Below are 18,802 nucleotides of genomic sequence, written 5' to 3'. Positions count from 1 at the left end.
GCTATCCATGCACAATCGTTCAACTGTCATCGGCGTTACCTGCTTGGAATTGATATTAGACATGACCCATCGCGAAGTGACCGTTCCCCCGGTTCAGACTGTCACAATCCCAGTCATGTTCTAATGCGTCAAAGCTGTCTAAAATGGAGATAAAAACAAACGGTACAGACGGAATGAAAAACCAGACACAGCACCACTTGCAGTGCTGGAGGACCTTCCACAGGCACAGAGGGATTCTTTGAAGCTTATTTTTCTAATTGGAGATTCTATGTTGCAGTTCAGGCTTTACGCTGTATTGATTGCAAAATCAGTTCAACAGCATTAACGTCAGTTTGTTTTTCCTCAATTTTCCTTTTCCACAAATTATTTTCTGCTGTTAATGCTCCTTTGCATCTGTGCATAGATGTGATCTATAGCCTATAAGCTTTAAAAAATAATCAATCAATTGCTTGTGTTAGGCTTAAGTGTAGTCTATGGCATAGACTATTAGGCCAAATTATTGCTCCTCCTTGACATATGCGGGGACTTAATTTGTTGTAAAATGCCAAAATGTATCATATTATATATACATATCAAGAAAGTATCCACGTCCACCTTAATGTGGGAATACTATTATCATATTCAACGTGAAAATAACATTCATTCATGAATAGTAAATGCTACTTTAAACGAATTATTACTGTCTTACACAACTGCAGTTTTGGTGTACATCTTGAATCGAATCGAAGTGTGCGTGAAAATGAAAGCTGAGTTCAGGGTTAAAGGCGCTCGCCCATCCACTAAAATAATGCGATTATTTTATATATTGAAACCCCCCGCTCAGGAGCTACATGAGCCACTGCAGAACAAAACGTCTTTGCTATTAGGCTCTAATAGGTTACTAACCCTACAAATCGTCACCAATGCCCTGGAATTGTATTCGAGATTTAGGCCTATTAAGTATATGATGCGCATGGTCTTTTTTGAGACCATGACAAAAAAGAGCAATTGAAATGAGAATCACGCCTGGCCACGGCATAAAAAAAGCATCAGTTTCTACTTTTGCAAAGATGTTACCATGGCAACATCTCAGAATAGCGCAGTTTATGGGGCCAAGACATGACCATGTCCAAGCAATCATAAGACATAACCAATCAATTTTTGCTGACCCTACAGACAACGGTGGTGTTCTCATGATGTTGTAGAACGATAAAAGATTCTAGGATAAAGAAATAAAATGCATTTTCTCTCTTTTTCCTGGGAAAATAACTCAAGAGATTTAGTAAGGAATTGGTTGGCTTGCATGGTGACTCAAATGCGACTATGAGTTAGTGTTATGGTGATAATACCAGTAATTACAACACTACTCATGGTATATGATATGTTATTATTGACTAACTGCATTTGAGACTGTATAGGCCTTATTTCGTTTTATAGACTTTCCTACCACATCATTGTAAGCTTGAATTTGTTCCCAAATAAGTTTAACCCAGACATGTTGTGTGGATGTTTCACTTCAAGTAATTTAATTCAAGCTGTACTTAAACTGAGGAAAATGCAACAATGCAATGAACAATGCGATCAAATGCATCTGGCCGTCTACATGCAACCACAAGAGAATGTGTAGAGAGAATGAGTACAACAACAACATTCATACCCAGTTCAAGTTATGTCACTTATAATCACCATGCTGGTATGATGAGTGACACAATACCTTGTTTGGAGACCGCAGTCCCTGCGGACCTGCAGACTGTGGAGCACTTACTGTAATGTTTGATATGTCCACTAAGTGGCATACGACTCGTGAAAAGAGGCTCTAACTTCATAAATGTGGAACATAAAACATTCATGCAAAACTACTGTATATATATATATGGCATCATTTTGAATGACAATGCCAGTCGAAACATTTGAATCGTGTTATCCAAAACGTATGTGTTATAAATTTGGCCAATACTTTTGTATTTCAAAACGGAATGACAGCAACATATATAAATAAAATCAAACAGATGTATAGACTGCCTATTCGTGCTATTTATGCACATAATGCTTATGTGTATGTATTTGCCCTAGTTTAAGTCAATAACAATATGCACGCGTGAATATCAATATGGGTGATCAACATTCAATACAAGAATGTTCAAATCATCATTGCGGTTAAATGGAACATAAAAGTGTGACAAGCACTAGACCACATACTCAATAAGATTAAGAGGGGTTTCTGTATGCCTGGATAACGTAAAATGTATCCCCCCTCGCATTTCATTTGGTACAATCGGAATGCTGGCAAACACATACAGTTTTGAACTGAATGTATTCTTTATCATTCAACAAGATTAAAGACAAAGTTTTGTAACTTAGTATTTATACGCTGTTGTATGCAGTTAAATTAACCTGCGATCCGTATAGCTTTTTGTTTGTTGTTTAAGTGTATTAAGTTATTTGTGTCCCCTTTAACATTCCGTTAATGGATTCGTCCATCGTTAGGCCTTTGCAGTAGGGAGTGTTGTTTGACGGACCCCCGCAAGTTTTACATTACTTTATATGTGGATTTTGTCAATTTAAGAAAACTCGAATTGTCCATATGAATAGCTAGTTGGCTAGCTAATTATTTTATCTATCAACGCAAGATATAGATGAAATAGTTTTGGGCGTGGTACACAAGTTAGCCGTAGAAGGAAGGCATCTTTGGTGAGTGGAGTTCCGAATCGCGGCAGAGCTTATGATGCCGACGTTGCGGGACAGCACCATGTCCCACCCCGGCGAGAATCCCCATCAAGTCCGGGTAAAAGCGTATTATAAAGGGTAAGTTCAAGGCTATGGGTTATTTACAGTAAAACACGTTAATTGTTGATTTATGATGTTGATAACTGGGCTTCAATGTTGATGTTAGCCAGCCAGCTAGTTGGCCAACTAGCTAGCTAGCTAACTGTTAGCCGAGCTGATAAACTTGACAAGTGAAACTATCCAGACATGTAAAACTAGCCTAGCTGGCTAATGCTAACGTTAGCCGATATTAGCCTTATGTAGCAAGCTAAGTTCTGTTGTTAGCTATCTCACTCATATGAAACTCATTCATTGTTGTATTATTCTATAGCTAATTACAGGTAGTTCTAGCTAGCTACTAGGTGGCGGGGCTAGACTTCTTGAATCTCGGGCTAAGTAGTCTCATAAGAAGGCTACGTGGTAAGGCTCCTACTCTCCTGTAGACCCTATGTGGTGGTAGCTAGCTGGTAGCTGCTAGCCAAGTTGCCGAGTTGTTTCATCTGGCTGACTGTCGAGCTAAATTGACAGCCTGTCAATGGTCAAACAAACTTTGACGACTTGTGAGATTTTACACTAGGAAGCATGGAACGAAGCAAACTCACTCAGTGTTATTCTTCTGAGCTACCATTAGCATTTACATATGCTTGTATTCTCTCTTATACTTCATAGCTTGACATTTAGAAAGCTATGTTAGTCTATTATCTACCATGTCTCTGTTGTCACGTCACTATTTTGGGGGGTATCTTAAAAAGAAAGTTTGATCTGAAGAGCGAAGTATTCGAAGATGGAAATTAATTTGTCACAAAGGTGTTGCCATGGCACTCCTTACGTGATGAAGCCTGTGATCGTAGTTCACCCAAGACTTGACAAACGTGTATTACAAGTAACTTCTGCCAGACCTGTTGTATTTCCCTCTCAGTCTTTCCATTACACACCCCGCAAGCAGTGTATTGTCCCTGGTACTTCTCAAAACAAAACCATCGAAAATATTTATGAGAAGGCTGTAGTGGAATGTCAACTATGTAGAGAATGCGGGATGATATGTTTCAGAGCTTGGCCAAGTGCAGTGATGGGCCACACACCATTACAGCTAAATTAGCATAGTCTTCAATACACATGCCCATTTGAGAAGAAGCAAGTGAATACAAGAGAATAGTGAATAGAATCAGAATAGTGTCAAGGTTTATCCTATGTATGTGCTGTTCTCTGTATTAAACTGTTCAATCCTGGCCAGTTATAGATAGAAGAAAAAGCGCTGCAGTCCAGGATCTGATCCTCTATGGTCCTCTGTGGCTCAGTCGGTAGAGCATGACGCTAACAACACTTAGGTTGTGGGTTTGATTCCCACTGGGACCATATATACTGAATGTATGCATACTCGATGCAATGTAAGTCTCTTTGGATAAAAGCGTCAGCTAAATGGCATAAATATGATATTATCTGTGGATTCCCATTCACAGATACTGTAGTCAGTCAAGGCCAGCAGCACCCAGTCTGGTGTCAGGCAGTAGCAGTCTCAGACTGCCGTTTGTCTTCCTGACAGCAGAGACTAGAAGAGTAGTGGTTGCAGGGTGATCACCAGATGGCTGGAAGGAAACAGATACTGGATGAAACTAGGATGTGGGTCGGCAGCTATCAGCTTAGCGGTCAATTGTTAAAGATAAAATGATGTTATTACACCCCATCCGATTGTTTTGCGACAGCGCTTTGATGTTCAATACGTGTCCGAGTTTCCAAGTGTGTTTCTCTTCTCCATTTACGAACGTTTGGTCGAATGTGTGAACTTTGCTAGAAAGAAACCATTGTCTCTCTCCGTCAGCTGTTCACCAAACCAGAGGCAGGGTTCCTGTGGAACTGGGCAGGTTGTTTTGCAGGAAGACAGGATTATAGTGGCTTGGCTGAGTAGTGTGTCCCTTTCCACTTTGCAAGCACTGCCTGCCAGTCTTAAATAGCAGCTCTCTGCATCAGTGCACTAAGGCTCGGTTTTTGTTAAGAATAAGGGAAGCCTTTTACATCATGTATTTTAACCAGCGAACGCCCCAAGCACATGATAGAATAGACACACAAAGCTGTCCCCCATTCCTCTGACAATGCAATACAATCGTGATAACTAGTCAGTGTCTTTCAATGCACACCAGTGTCAACAGTGCATTGGAGATGTAGTCTCTATGCAGTGTTTCTGTGAATGACATGCTGGCGAATGTTTTGTTACGCATTAAAGTTGTAGATGTGTATCGACTTGTGTTTGTGTGCAGCTGTGAGCCACTCTGTGCTCTACCACATTGGTAGTGCACGTGACTGCAGCTTTATCTCCCTGCACCGGTGATGACTGAAGCCTGACAGAGGGCTGTGTTGCTTGGAGACTGCGAGCATCCTCTACCCTGCTCACCTTGACCCTCTGACACGCTCGTAGGGCAGGGACGGAGCACCGCAACGGGGCCGGTTCAGGTTCACGGGAAAGGGCGGGTGTTGTGAGGTGGTGGTGGAGGTGGACGCGGGGGGAAGGGAGGGGGTCTCCATACCCCCCCCAGCAATGACAGAGAGATGGATCACCTAGGTGTGATTCCTGGGGAGGCACCCTGACCCTCTCCCTTGCTTGAGCGGTCAGCGGTGACGAATGCACTCTTGCTCGGCAGATCCGGGGGGTGGCGGTGCGGTGGGGGGGGGGGGGGGGGGGGGGGCTGGGTTTTTAATGGGTTATTTAGAAGCTGGGGGCCACGATGCCTCTCCCCGCCTTTTTAATCTTCCGTAACAAACTTCATATAGGGCCAGCACAGTAGAACGGAATGTCATTTCTGTGTGGAATGCCATTTCCCCCCCCTCTTACTCATCAGTGGTGAGCTACTGGCCTGCCCAATCCATCTGTATTACTCACTTAGTGAAATCCCCACTGCACGATCTCTAGGTGCCCCTGGGCATTTCATTAGTTTGAGGTTTTTTTTAACCTCTCGTCTGTGCCAATATACAGCTTTCTGTGAGGCTGTTGCCTAGCGCCAGTGAGCAGCAGCGCAGCGCTCCTCGGTGTAACAGAGTCGGCACACAACAGCGGACTCTTTGTTGGAGCGGCGACCTGGTAAGCTTTAACTACAGTGTAGCGGCTAGGTGTTTTAATGAACAGCTACCGTCCCGGTTCAGTTACACTCAGTAAGTAGACTGCTGGCATGAGTGCAGGCTCTGTGTTGCCGGCGGAGGAACGGCGTTGCTGGTGTGTGCGGACGTTGTGGGAGCCGAGGTGTTCTCCTGCTCCTATCTGCCGCTGTAGGAGGAAGTAGAGGAGGCCCAGCTGGGGAGACGTCCACGGGAGTATCCCTTCCATCCCCCTCCTGTCAATGATTAACACAAACACCATGGAGGAAGTGAGAGAAAATTGGAGAGAGTATCAGCCAATTTTCGACCTGCTCATAACCTGTCACTCACTCCTCAAGGCCGGAGTTATGAGTTTAGACCGTTAACATGTGAGACAAGTGCTATGGGCTCACCTGAGGCACTGTCTCTTTTTTTGCAGTCATTGTAACACACAAACACCCAAGTGGAATTATAGCAATGTCTTTGGCATGCCCTCAATCCTGTTTACAGTGCACCACTACTACTCTGTCTGTATTGGCCTGGCCTTGTGCTGTGGTGGATGTCCTTGAGTGTGTTTGTGTGTGTGTCTGTGTGTGTGTTTCACTCTGGGGGTTCGGTTTTATCGGCCCTCCATAAAGAGCACCAGCTGATGGGATTGGGGCCCCTTTGATGATGGTAGTAAAGAGAGCGAGAGGGTTCTGCCCTTAGGGGTCACTCTGGCTGTGATGCTCTCTCTGTCTCTCTCTCTCTCTCTCTCTCTCTCTGTCTCTCTCTCTCTCTGTCCGCCTGACCTGCTCTCTCCCACACTGTCTCCCTCTGTCTGCCTCTCTTTCTGCCCCGCACACTTCTCTCCTCTCTCTCTCTCTCTCTCCTCACCCCCCCCCCCCCCCCCCCCTTCCTCCTCCTCCTCCTCCTCCGAGACACCCAGGTATAAAGCACAAAGCCCTGTCGCCTGTGCAGCTGTAAAACAGCCGCGCGGTCCGCCTCGTAAACACACTGTCATTGGGCAAAGGGCGCCAGGAGCCGAGCGGCGGCCCATCAATCCCACTCTCCTTCAGAGCCCCGGCGATCACGCGACGACTGTGGTGGTGGTGGGGGGAGCGGGCGGGCGGGCGGGCGTACTCTCTCTGTCGCTCACCTGCAGGCTCCTGAGAAAATCCCCATCCGGGGGGGTTGATGGATGTTGCAGGGGTCATTCTAGCTGAGCTGGTGGTGGTCGGTTGTAGGGGCCAGGGCATTGATGGGGCTACAGCCGCGTTTTCCCTCCCCGTTCTCTCTTCCCCCTCGCGCACGTTGCCATGTTACCCCGCCTTCTCTTTGATTCTCCTTTACGCTCCCCAACTCAGTTCAACTCACTGCTTCACCTCGTCACACCAGAACACCTTAAAGGAGTAGTACAAGTGTGCTACATTATCTATTTTTTTTTTATTTTATTTTTTTTTTTATAAATGTATGTAGCTTTCTGTAATACGGTAAACGGTTGTATAGATCCCACAGCTCATTGTGTTGTTTCAGTCATGAGAGAGAGTGTCTTTAGCGTCTTATCCCTCACTGTGTGTTTCCCCTCTCTCCTCGCAGGGACATCATGATCACACACTTTGAGCCCTCCATCTCCTACGAGGGCCTGTACGGCGAGGTCAAGGACATGTGCTCCATGGACAACGACCAGGTCTTCACCATGAAGTGGATCGACGAGGAAGGTTCGCCGCTTTTCTCTTCTCCTCTCCTCCCCTCCTCATCCACCCCCTTCCTCCTCTTCCACCCCCTTCCTCCTCATCCACCCCCTTCCTCCTCTTCCACCCACACACCTATCCACCCATCCACCCACCCACACACCTATCCACCCATCCACCCACCCACACATCTATCCACTTATCCACCCACCCACCCACCCACACATCTATCCACCCACCCACACACCTATCCACCCACCCACACATCTATCCACCCATCCATATATGGACACGAAGGTCTCTCACGTGATGTCATAGTAGGCAGTGTTTTTTTTTTTTGGGGGGGGGGGGCATTTCTGCTTTATTGGGATAGAGATAGTAGAGATTGACAGGAAGGATGGGAGAGAGAGGAGGGACGACATGCAAGACACGTCAAGGGTCAGAATCGAACCAGGAACCTCGCTATGATGTGGTATGCACATTAGTGTGCTACGCCACTAAGTGCCCCATAGTAGGCAGTGTTGAGGCTGATTTATACCTTCCACATTGACATCCCGTGTGGCTTTTCACAGCGGACGCAGGGTTTAACCTGCACAGGGGTTTAACCTGCACAGGGGTTTAACCTGCACAGGGGTTTAATCTGCACAGGGGTTTAATCTGCACAGGGGTTTAATCTGCACAGGGGTTTAATCTGCACAGGGGTTTAACCTGCACAGGGGTTTAACCTGCACAGGGGTTTAATCTGCACAGGGGTTTGCGTGTTTATTGTCTGCGGAACCCCGCATGAATCCATGATGTGACTCTAGCAGAAACGCTAGAAATCTGTGCAGAGGTTTTCAACACGGACACTTTTTCTGGGAGGTGTGTGGATCTCCGTGCAGACCCTTCTACATTGCCCCCCCCCCCCCCCCCACACACACACACGCACACTATTACGCGATTTCTGCCCTGTGGACCAATCTGGACGCGGAAGATATATAAATGAGCCTTTAGGTGCGCCGGCCTCTTTAGTCTCTGCCTCCGTGGTGTGCTGTTATTACTCATACAGACACGTCAAGTTGTTCGGGGAAAAGGTCAAGCGGCTTAATGAATGTCTCATAATTCACCGGCGATCTGCCTCGGTAGACGCGGGCGGCGTAGCCTTCCGAACAGAAACGTGCTCTCTCCTTCATAACGACCTCACCTCCGCTTGAGCTGGTTGCCTCCACACACCCACTCGCACTCCCACTTAGCATGTGTTCTAAAGCGAGTACATCCGCTAATGCGAGTTTTAGTCGTTACGCTAGAGGAAGTTAACTGTGAAGAGCTCGCAGCCTCAGTGACCGTGGTGCCGTGGAGATCTGGCTTTGGAACCCTGTGTGTGTGTGGGGGGGGGGGGGGGGGGGGGGACAGAGAGTGTGTTGCCACATTACAGCTCTCACTGGCCCAACTTTTGTGATCTCCCCCCCCCCTCCCCCACAACACTGCCAGGGCCCTGTGTAGTTTCCCTTCCACTCGTACCGCCGTGTGTTAGCTCTCATGACTAAGCAGGTACACAAATATTGCAATGTCATTGCTCTCTCCCCCCCCCCCCCTAAACACACCTTGATACCTCTTCTCTCTCTCTCAAACAGTTAATGACCTCACAGTCAGAGCACTCCCGTGTATGTGTGTGTCATAGCTGTCATCTCTCTGAGTGAGCGTGCCTCTCTTTCTCCCCCCCCCCCCCCCTCTCTCTCTCTCCCCTCTCTCCCTCACCCTCTCATCTGTCCAATGCTACTGTGTAAACACCTCCAGGCCACTAGTTTGTGGAGGAGGTTGTGCTGTCTTGACGTCACTGGCCCCAGTCAGCCGGAGGCCTCAGTTGACGGTCCTGACCTCTGCATGCAAGGAGTGACTTGTGATGTTCTAGTCCACTGTCTCTATCGTCACGAATCTCACAGTGTGCTGTAGCCCGTCTCAAATCTAATGTTTTATTTAACTTTTATTTATCCAGGGAGACACACTTGAGACAGAGGTCTCTTTTGCGGGTGTGTCCCTGTTTACACTATAAACATGATTACAAAACAACACCGAAACACTACAAAATACACACATTAATCAATCAAAACGAGAGTGTGTCTCTGTGAGCTGGTCCCTAACCAAGGACTTAAATCTAGTGTAAGGAACCACTGCTCCAACCTCAGTCCACCCAGAAGAGCATGTCTCAGTTGCTAAAAGCAGTGTTTCCCGAAATCTGTAGACACCCATGGGACATTAAAAAAGAATCAAGCTCTGGGAGCGGAATAAATGATCTTCTATAAATTCTGTTTTGATGTCCTCTCTCCTCTCAGGAGACCCCTGCACAGTGTCATCACAGCTGGAGCTGGAGGAAGCCCTGCGTCTCTATGAGCTCAACAAAGACTCTGAGCTCATCATTCACGGTAAGCTCATATAACTACCGCCGTAGTTAAGACACAAACCAAGCCCAAGTGTGTGTGTTTTTCCTACGCGTAGGCAGTGTTCTCATTGTTAATCCAGAGGTCAGGACGGAGGAGACGAGTACGTGTGTCGAGATATGGAGTATGTGATTTGACAGGGATGTAAATGTGCACTAGTAAACCAGGGCAGAGATGGTTGCTGTGTGTTTGGTTTAGTTTAATCAAGACTGGAGTGATGTCAGAGGTCAAGAGCAAGGCTGATGTCACCGCAGGGGGAGGGGGTGCGGCGGGGGGGGGTCGGCAGGTCTGCTTGTTAATGAGAGTGTGTCCACTCTACACGCCTCACCTCTGACTCACACACACACACAACCTGACTTCCTTCATGCACAGGCACGTAACCTGGAGTTTGTATCCACAGTAGCTGACAGTTAAGTAACAGGAATTGATATTAGAGGTACAGCATCAATATCTGTAGCAAATATGCTGGAATACGGTAGATCATTTTCTCACAAGGCTTGTATTTCAGCAGTATCTAGTATCTAATACCTTATGAACAAGCTGAGATCTGCTTCCTTGTACTTCTCATACCTGTAATTTAACAATGCACGCGCACAATGTAGATTGTAATGATGTGTTGTCTTTCTTTCAGTATTTCCCTGTATTCCAGAGAAGGCTGGCATGCCTTGCCCAGGAGAGGACAGTAAGTCCTCTTGACCCCCTTATATCCACCTCTCTTTAAAACAGCTCATCTTCTCTCATCCAGTTCACTGTGAAGCGCACACACTACTAGGGCTGTGCAAAAAAAAAAAAAAATCGATACCGCTTGTAGGTTGAATTTTCAGTTCAATGTTCAGTAAATATATGTATCGCAATGTAGTATTATGATGAGGTCATTACCAATACCCAGCCCTAAACACCGCTGACCCCCGGCTTTGTTGTAAGAGTTTGTTGTTTGCGAAAAAAAAAAAAAAAAGGTTGATAGTTTCTCCACCCACACACACACACACCGGTTCCCTCTCCACCTCTGTTCCTCCTCCTCAGAGTCTATATACCGGCGCGGAGCGCGGCGCTGGAGAAAGCTCTACTACGCCAGCGGCCATGCTTTCCAGGCCAAGCGCTTTAACAGGGTGAGCAAACAACCTCCACCTCCTCTCTGTGGTCTCTGAGGACCGGCAGAGATAGGAATTACGTGTCTCAAAAGCCTCAACCCACAAATAATGATGTACTTGTTTGAATCCACCGTATAGCCTATATCCACCGTATATAGTATGATATCTTAGGAAAAAGTCAATGGCAGTGAGTTGAGAATGTCTGTGTCATATAAAATGGATTGGGTTGTCTGATTTGTGTTTTCTCTCTCTCTCTCTCTTTCCTCTCTTCTGTTCTAGCGGGCTCACTGTGCCATCTGTACCGACCGCATCTGGGGCCTGGGTCGACAGGGCTACAAATGCATCAACTGCAAACTGCTGGTCCACAAGAAGTGCCACAAACTGGTCACTGTGGATTGTGGCAGGCAGATGATACAGGTGGGCTTGGGGGGGGACAGTCAAGCTCACCTCTCACGGTGTTATGGACTGACTGTTAGACTGGATGCATGCTGTTCACTTTTCCTCATCATTTCTCCATGTCTTGTCTTCTTCCCAGGAGCCAATCATGGGGCCAGGTCCAGGACAATCTCCATTAGAACACCCTGAGCAGCCAGGTAACACACACACACACACACACACACACACACATCTCACACCCTCATCTCACAGATGCCTTGTATTCAGACACCTCTCTAAGCTGTAGAAGGTGGAACCTTAGACACAGCAGAATGAGTCGGCATGGAAAACACCCAACAAACACAACCTCACATACAAGAACAAACAAACACATTTAGGCTTTAACACTTTGTGAATGCAGACCAAGTTTGACCTCAGCAGCTTGGTCCAGCCACAAGTTAATAAGCTGCGTTGAGTTTGGACAGATGTAAGTCCTGTCAGGTGGTTGAGAGGCTGACGAGAAGGCTTAGGGCCACCATCAGAACTCCGGTCAGTAGCTGACCAGCCCTTTTTTAGAGGCCGGCCGCCCTTTCTCACTTGTGCGAAACCTGGTTCCTCTGCGTCCTCTCCTCCGTCCTCCACTGGCTTCCTACTGACAATGAGTTGGAGGAGAAGACCTAGTTTCCTCTCCTTAGATCAATCTTGGAATTGGCACAAACACATTTCAAGCGCTGGTGTGAGTGGGTGTTGCTGCTGAGGAGCCGGAGCTGTCTAGGGCTGTGAAGTATGGGAGACTGTCTCTCACTCCGTCTCTCACCGTCTCACAGGTCCTCAAAACAAAGACTCCAGAGAGAGCTTGACTTACGATGGAGAAGAGAAAGAGGTGAGTACTCAGCTACCGAGTGTGAAATCTCCGTCTGTCAGGTGTGTGTGTGTGTGTGTGTGTGTGTGTGTGTGTGTGTGTGTGTGTGTGTGTGTGTGTGTGTGTGTGTGTGTGTGTGTGTGTGTGATGCACAAGGGCAGCTGTCTCTTAGCCTGCATCTCTGACCTCTACTTTATGCTTGCGGTTTATAGAACGCTGTTCGAGTTAATAGCGGTTACAGGTCAGGTAGATGCTGTCATTGTGTGTGTGTGTGTGCGTGCGCTCGTGCGTCCGAGCGTGTTTGTGACTGTGTTAGAGGGTGAGCATGCAGATGCAGGCCCCCGCGCAGCAGCGGTGTTATTGATTTCCTGCGGTGGAGCTATTAAAAGTAGCCTTTCAACACAGCTCAACTACAGGGCCTGTACAGCACGAGGGAGGGAGGGAGGGAGAGAGGGAGGGAGAGATGGAGAGATAAAGGTGAAGAGAAAGAGAGATGTAGGGATCGAGGGACCTTATGGATTTTATATTTGGAACAAGGGAAGGATGACTTGGGGGGGGGGTGTCACCAGAGGGAGGTATGGAGGCTCTGGTTCACCGGGAGGAAGGCAGAGCAGGGGGAGAGACTGTGGTATGCCTGGTAGCAATAGAGGAGGATGATGTGGGGTAGAAGGCTTGTGGTAGGGAGCTTCCAGACAGTTGTTGATTGGGGGAAGTGGTGGTGGCACCCCCTCTATTGGCCTCACATCTGTCTGTCTGCCTGCCTGTCATTTACATTTACATTTATGGCATTTAGCAGACGCCTTTATACAAAGCAACTTACGACAAATACATTTGTTTAAGTAAGTGAATCATCTATCCATCAGTCACCATAAGATAAAGTAATCAATGTCTGCCTGCCTGTCTGCCCGCCTGCCTCTCTGTCTGTCTGCCTGTCTGTCTGCCTGCCTGACCTCTGTCCATCTGCCCGTCCTCCAGGCGAGGAGCAGCAGAGACACGGGGAAGTCGGTGTCCAGTCTGGGCCTGGTGGACTTTGACCTCCTGCGGGTCATCGGGAGAGGCAGCTACGCCAAGGTGCTGCTGGTGCGGCTGAAAAAGACGGAGCGCATCTACGCCATGAAGGTGGTCAAGAAGGAGCTGGTCAACGATGACGAGGTAAACTGGCATTTGGATAGGGATTTTATACATACACACACACACACACACACAGTTACCTTCACACAGAGCGTCATACAAAAATAATTCCTCAATAAAATAAGCATATCATTTTGACTGTTATTGATTTAGACCAGAGAGCATATTTACCACTGATTTTCAATCGAGTCCTTGTGAAGCATGTTTGTTCATGTAATTAACCCCTCTAGACCGCAGTTCCCTGTCTCCGTTAGGTGGTGTAGAAATCATATCTCATCTGAATTGATCTAGATCTGGTACACATTTAATAACACCTTCGGCAACGAAGTGAGTGGTTGGCAAGGCATGAGTCGATGCACTTAGCGTGATTGACAAATTGACAAGCGCTTCTTGATCGATTCTCTGTGATCTGCCATCCCTGCTGTCAGCTTGAGCTGCTGCCCAGCCCATAGTATTATCTACCTGTCAATACAGACCCGTTCAGCCATTCGAACTCTAACTCACATTCGCAATCTTCCTTTTTTTGTGGCTACTCTCATGAGATGGTTGATTGATTGTTCGATATGTGCTTAGTTTGCTTGGTGTTTAAGAGCTCTAAAGTATATCGAAATGATCCCTGACTTACCGTGTGTCTGTGTGTGTGTGTGTGTGTCTGTGTGTGTGTGTATGTAGGACATCGACTGGGTCCAAACAGAAAAGCACGTGTTTGAGCAGGCCTCCAATCATCCTTTCCTGGTGGGGCTCCACTCATGTTTCCAGACAGAAAGCAGGTGAGAATTATACCCTTCACACACAGAGCATATCCTCACACTCTCCCCCTCTCACAGCAGGGAACCCTGTTACATGACTGTGGGACATTTAGTGCTGCATTCAGCTTGTTTCGCTCCTCTACCCTGGAAATCAATCCTTTTTCCTCAGAATTCAATTTACCCAAAAAAAACATGAAAGAAACCGTTTTCCTTCTGACCAAATTCAAAGAAATACTGGAACAAATTTAAACCGACTATTTTTTCTCTCTCTCTCTCGTAGGCTCTTCTTTGTCATTGAGTATGTGAACGGCGGAGACCTTATGTTCCACATGCAGAGACAGAGGAAACTTCCAGAAGAACATGCCAGGTAAGTCTCACGGTTCTCCTCAGGAGTTTTTTTTTTTAAAAGGTGGCGCTGGATGGCATTATCAAAAACCGGCTCACGTTCATTCATGTCAAAATGCGCTAAAAAAATAATAATAATACAGCTAAAACCGAATTAATTGAGGAACTTGATAATGAGTTAGTCTTTCACTCTTTTGCTTTTAACAACGATGTCATCGGCGATCAAAGATGGCGGCTATCGTTTGTCGCTGACTGTTGTGGAGCGAGGAGCGAGATCCCGGTGCATTTCGCTGTCGGTTATGGCTGGCTATGCGATGCGATGTTCGTGACGCATACGATTTGATCTGATGACTAAATATCAGTTTCATTTGCTCTGAAATGTTTACATCGTGTCGGAGCGCCGCTTTTACATCGTTTGGGTAGAAACCCTGAGTCTCCCTGACAACCAGATCACACTGATCGTTAGGCGGCGTGCATGGGCTCAGCCTGGTCAACATGGACAAGGCCCTCTCGTGTTTGAGCCAGCGTCATTTGGCTGATCACTGATGTGTTCGAAGTGATCTGAGTTTGACTGTTTGTTTTCCATTCTCCTTCAGGTTTTACTCAGCAGAAATCAGCCTGGCGTTGAATTACCTCCATGAGCGCGGCATCATCTACAGAGACCTGAAACTGGACAACGTGCTGCTGGAGTCAGAGGGACACATCAAACTCACAGACTACGGCATGTGCAAGGTGCGTGTCGAGATAGTGGCTTGAAACAAGACGGCCTACTGAAAACCAGCATATTTACCTGGATAATGGTATCGAAATGACCTGTATATACATGAAAACCACATACTTACGAAATGGTTATTAATGAGATTACTAAAATCATTGGTAGTTGGGAGAGAACATGAACTCGCCTTTGTCATTACCTTGTATAGCTATGGAAGATTGTGTCGCCCGACCCCAGAGTTCTGTAGATGAGAATTTCTTTGGTTGAAATGTTGTGCCGTGTGTAAGCCTGTACCCTGAGGGGTGTGTCCTCAATAATCCTTGTGCCCTGCAGGAGGGATTGAGACCTGGAGACACGACCAGTACTTTCTGTGGGACCCCCAATTACATTGCCCCTGAAATACTCAGAGGAGAGGATTACGGTAAAAAAGTGCTGCTGAAATTGATATTTGACACACGAATGCCGAATACATACACGTGGAAGACAACAAACATGAGTGCACAACCACATCTCACACACATTCTCCTTGCACCTATCATGTTTCTTAAATATATCCATATTAAAATTAAAGGCACGGCTTACATTTATATAGTGAATTATTGTCAGTGTTTCCTCTGTAGGATGTGTGTGTCTCATGTCAAATCAAAATCAAAGTTTATTTATTGTATACACAGAATACAGCTGTAGACGGTTCAATGAAATGCTTTGTGCAAGCATGCTCCTCAACAATGCAACAATCAACAATGCAATATAATAATTGGGGGGGGGGGGGGGGGGGGGTAGGGAGAGAAAGACCTGAGGTATAGTTCCCGGGGGGGGGGGGGGGGGGGCTGCGCTGCGCCTGAGGTGGTGTCAGTTGAGCAGTCTTATGGCCTGCGGGGAGAAGCTGTTGGTCGGGGTCTGGATACATACTGTATGTATCTATGTATTTGTGTGTCCTTCAGGCTTCAGTGTGGACTGGTGGGCGCTGGGGGTCCTGATGTTTGAGATGATGGCTGGTCGGTCGCCCTTCGACATCGTGGGGAGCTCTGACAACCCTGACCAGAACACAGAAGACTACCTCTTCCAAGGTATCCATCACACATCCACTAGTGACACTGCTTGAATGAATGAATGAATAAATGAATGAATAAATGAATTAATTAATTAATTAATGAATAACTAGGAGACAGCACCACACCCGTACCTTACCGCCTGTCTCTGAGACAGCCTATCTCACCATCTCCTCCCTGTCTCGTCTTTGCAGTAATATTGGAAAAACAGATCAGAATTCCCCGGTCATTGTCAGTCAAAGCCGCCAGCGTCCTCAAGGGATTCCTAAACAAGGTAACGAGGGAGCAGACAGGCTGATCAATCCTAACGTGGTCATCTCTGGCTGCACCTGGGGGGGAATGATGGATTGAACCTTTGCACTAGTCCTCACTCACTCTTTTATCTCACCCCCTCCCCCCTCCCTCCCTCCCTCCCTCCCTCCTTCCTGTCTATCTCTTTCTCCCACAGGAGCCTAAAGAGCGTCTGGGCTGCCACCCTCAGACGGGCTTCGCTGACATCATGGGCCATCCGTTCTTCCGAAATGTAGACTGGGACCTTGTGAGTTATGAGTCATCCCTTCTTATCTCTCTCTCTCTCCCCCTCTCTCTCTCTCTCTCTCTCTCTCTCTCTCCCCCTCTCTCTCTCTCTCTCTCCCCTCTCTCTCTCTCTCTCTCTCTCTCTCTCTCTCTCTCTCTCTCTCTCTCTCTCTCTCTCTCTCTCTCTCTCTCTCTCTCTCTCTCTCTCTCTCTCTCTCTCTCTCCCCCTCTCTCTCTCTCTCTCCCTCCCTCTCTCTCATCTTTTGTTTGGACATAGTGTAACACTTTGACATATAAAAATGGAAACATGAATCTTTACTGCCATCAAAACAAAGCACTTTTTTTAATTCTCATGACTTGAAAATGAACTTTAACTTCATGCACACTGCTCATGCGGTGTCCGCCAGAGGGGACAAGGCAGTTGACATCCTCGTAATGTTCAGCTGCTTCTCCCAGTACATCAAAGGGGAAAAGAGCCAATCAGACAACAGAAGGTCACATTTAAGTGCGCAAGGTCACTTTTCCCCTTTCCCTCCTCCCTAGACAGAGAGACTGTGTCAGAGTTAAGGGTTATCACCGTTGAGGCCCGTCAGCCTAAACTCCCTACAGGCAACCAGGAAGGCAACAGGCAGTCAGGAGGGCGGCTCTCACAATGGGGGGGGAGGGGTGGGGGGGTAGAGCAAGTGAGCAAGCGCTCAAGCGCTCACAGGATAACTGTGACCTCTTTTCCCTGTTTGGTCTGGGCCAGCAGGGACTCGGAGGTCAGACTGTCTGGAGGGATCAGGTTACGCTTTCCCTCCACAGACAGCCTGAATACGAGCCCCTGCAGCGCCTCAGTCTGCCTGCAGGGGGGGCAGCGTTCAGCGTTCAACTTCCCTGTTCCCTGCTGCTGCCTCTGGGCTCAGAGAGATGGTAGTTTACCTTCCACTCACTGCTGAGCCTAGAATCACTATTCCTCCTCAACTGGAGACAGATATAACCTATTAGTGTGATACTTTTTAGCTACAGGTTATTTTATCTCACATTTGTAATAGTTCTAAACTATTTTCTTGGAGTTGAAATTGACCTTCTGCGACACTGGCCTTATAGAATAGAGACCAATTGTTTTATTTTTCTGGGAAATACAAATGAATAGTAATAGTTTCACCTTTTTAGTTCCATGTGTGACTGTAATGTAGCTGAGGAAGGAAGCGCCTCATGGCTGACTTTGACTGTGTTGTTTCAGATGGAGCAGAAGCAGGTGGTCCCGCCATTCAAGCCCAACATCTCAGGGGAGTTTGGTCTGGACAACTTTGACGCCCAGTTCACCAACGAGCCTATCCAACTCACGCCCGATGACGAGTGAGCGTCTCAATTAATTTGCTCTTCTTGATTGAGGATTTAGATTCATGTTTTATCACGGGAGTTACTTTTTTATTTTGTGTTTTTAATTTATCCTTTATTTAAACGGAAAGGTCACATTTTTATCTCTAGATTCGTAAGATATTTGATGAGTAAATATTTCTTCGGCGATAACGTCACGCATGTGTCACACAATCAATAACTATCCTGACATGTCAGATTACTCTCTTTAACCACCTTCTGTTCTCTCCTCGTTCCAGTGACGCCGTTAAGAAGATTGACCAGTCAGAATTCGAAGGGTTTGAATACATCAACCCTCTCCTGATGTCGGCGGAGGAGTGTGTGTGAGGGGCCAACCACCTCCTGCTCCATACACCGCATCTCCTCAACGTCTTTTAGTAAACTTTGCATGGTTACAACGAGACAACCCAACCGCTGACATCATCCTTCTGTACGAGGGCCGCTGGGGCTCAAGAGACGCTAATTTGCCAAACCAATCTCACTCTCTGCCATTTATAACCACTAGTCCTTAAGTCTACCTTTTTCTTAATTATTTTTGTATCATGTTAAAATCCGCACTGATATCAATGTGGTCATCAGGGCCTGCTCTCTCAGTAGCCAATGAGGCTTCGAGGTTGTTCCCTAGGTTACTGGACACGGGGTGGGGGGGGGGGGGGGGGAGGGAAAGAGGGGACACAAGACAGTCCACGGGAGATGAACGAAC

At 47.0% G+C, this 18,802-nt stretch overlaps 1 protein-coding gene across 1 annotated transcript; it reads left to right on the top strand.

Moving 5' to 3' along the window:
* Positions 1-2,483: 2,483 nt before the first annotated feature.
* Positions 2,484-18,732, top strand: prkci (protein kinase C, iota). Its single transcript, XM_083690612.1, has 18 exons — positions 2,484-2,784; positions 7,390-7,511; positions 9,797-9,886; positions 10,533-10,583; positions 10,925-11,010; positions 11,272-11,409; positions 11,528-11,585; positions 12,195-12,250; positions 13,205-13,381; positions 14,033-14,130; positions 14,390-14,476; positions 15,051-15,186; positions 15,503-15,590; positions 16,114-16,239; positions 16,416-16,495; positions 16,670-16,759; positions 17,963-18,078; positions 18,339-18,732. The coding sequence occupies exons 1-18, from the start codon at positions 2,702-2,704 to the stop codon at positions 18,424-18,426; spliced, it is 1,770 nt and encodes a 589-aa protein (XP_083546738.1). The 5' UTR covers positions 2,484-2,701; the 3' UTR covers positions 18,427-18,732.
* The last annotated feature ends 70 nt before the right edge of the window (positions 18,733-18,802 follow it).

This window comes from Argentina silus (assembly GCF_951799395.1).
Source record: "Argentina silus genome assembly, chromosome: 18".
NCBI lineage: Eukaryota > Metazoa > Chordata > Actinopteri > Argentiniformes > Argentinidae > Argentina > Argentina silus.
Note: the sequence above shows the minus strand (reverse complement) of the source record. Positions and strands in the feature narration are given on the sequence as shown.

Excerpts from the sequence above, each read along its gene's own strand:
- prkci (XM_083690612.1), top strand. The coding sequence starts at position 2,702 with ATGATGCCGACGTTGCGGGACAGCACCATGTCCCACCCCGGCGAGAAT. Across the intron at positions 10,584-10,924 it reads GCCTTGCCCAGGAGAGGACA|AGTCTATATACCGGCGCGGA; the intron begins GTAAGTCCTCTT and ends CCTCCTCCTCAG. Across the intron at positions 16,760-17,962 it reads GAAATGTAGACTGGGACCTT|ATGGAGCAGAAGCAGGTGGT; the intron begins GTGAGTTATGAG and ends GTGTTGTTTCAG.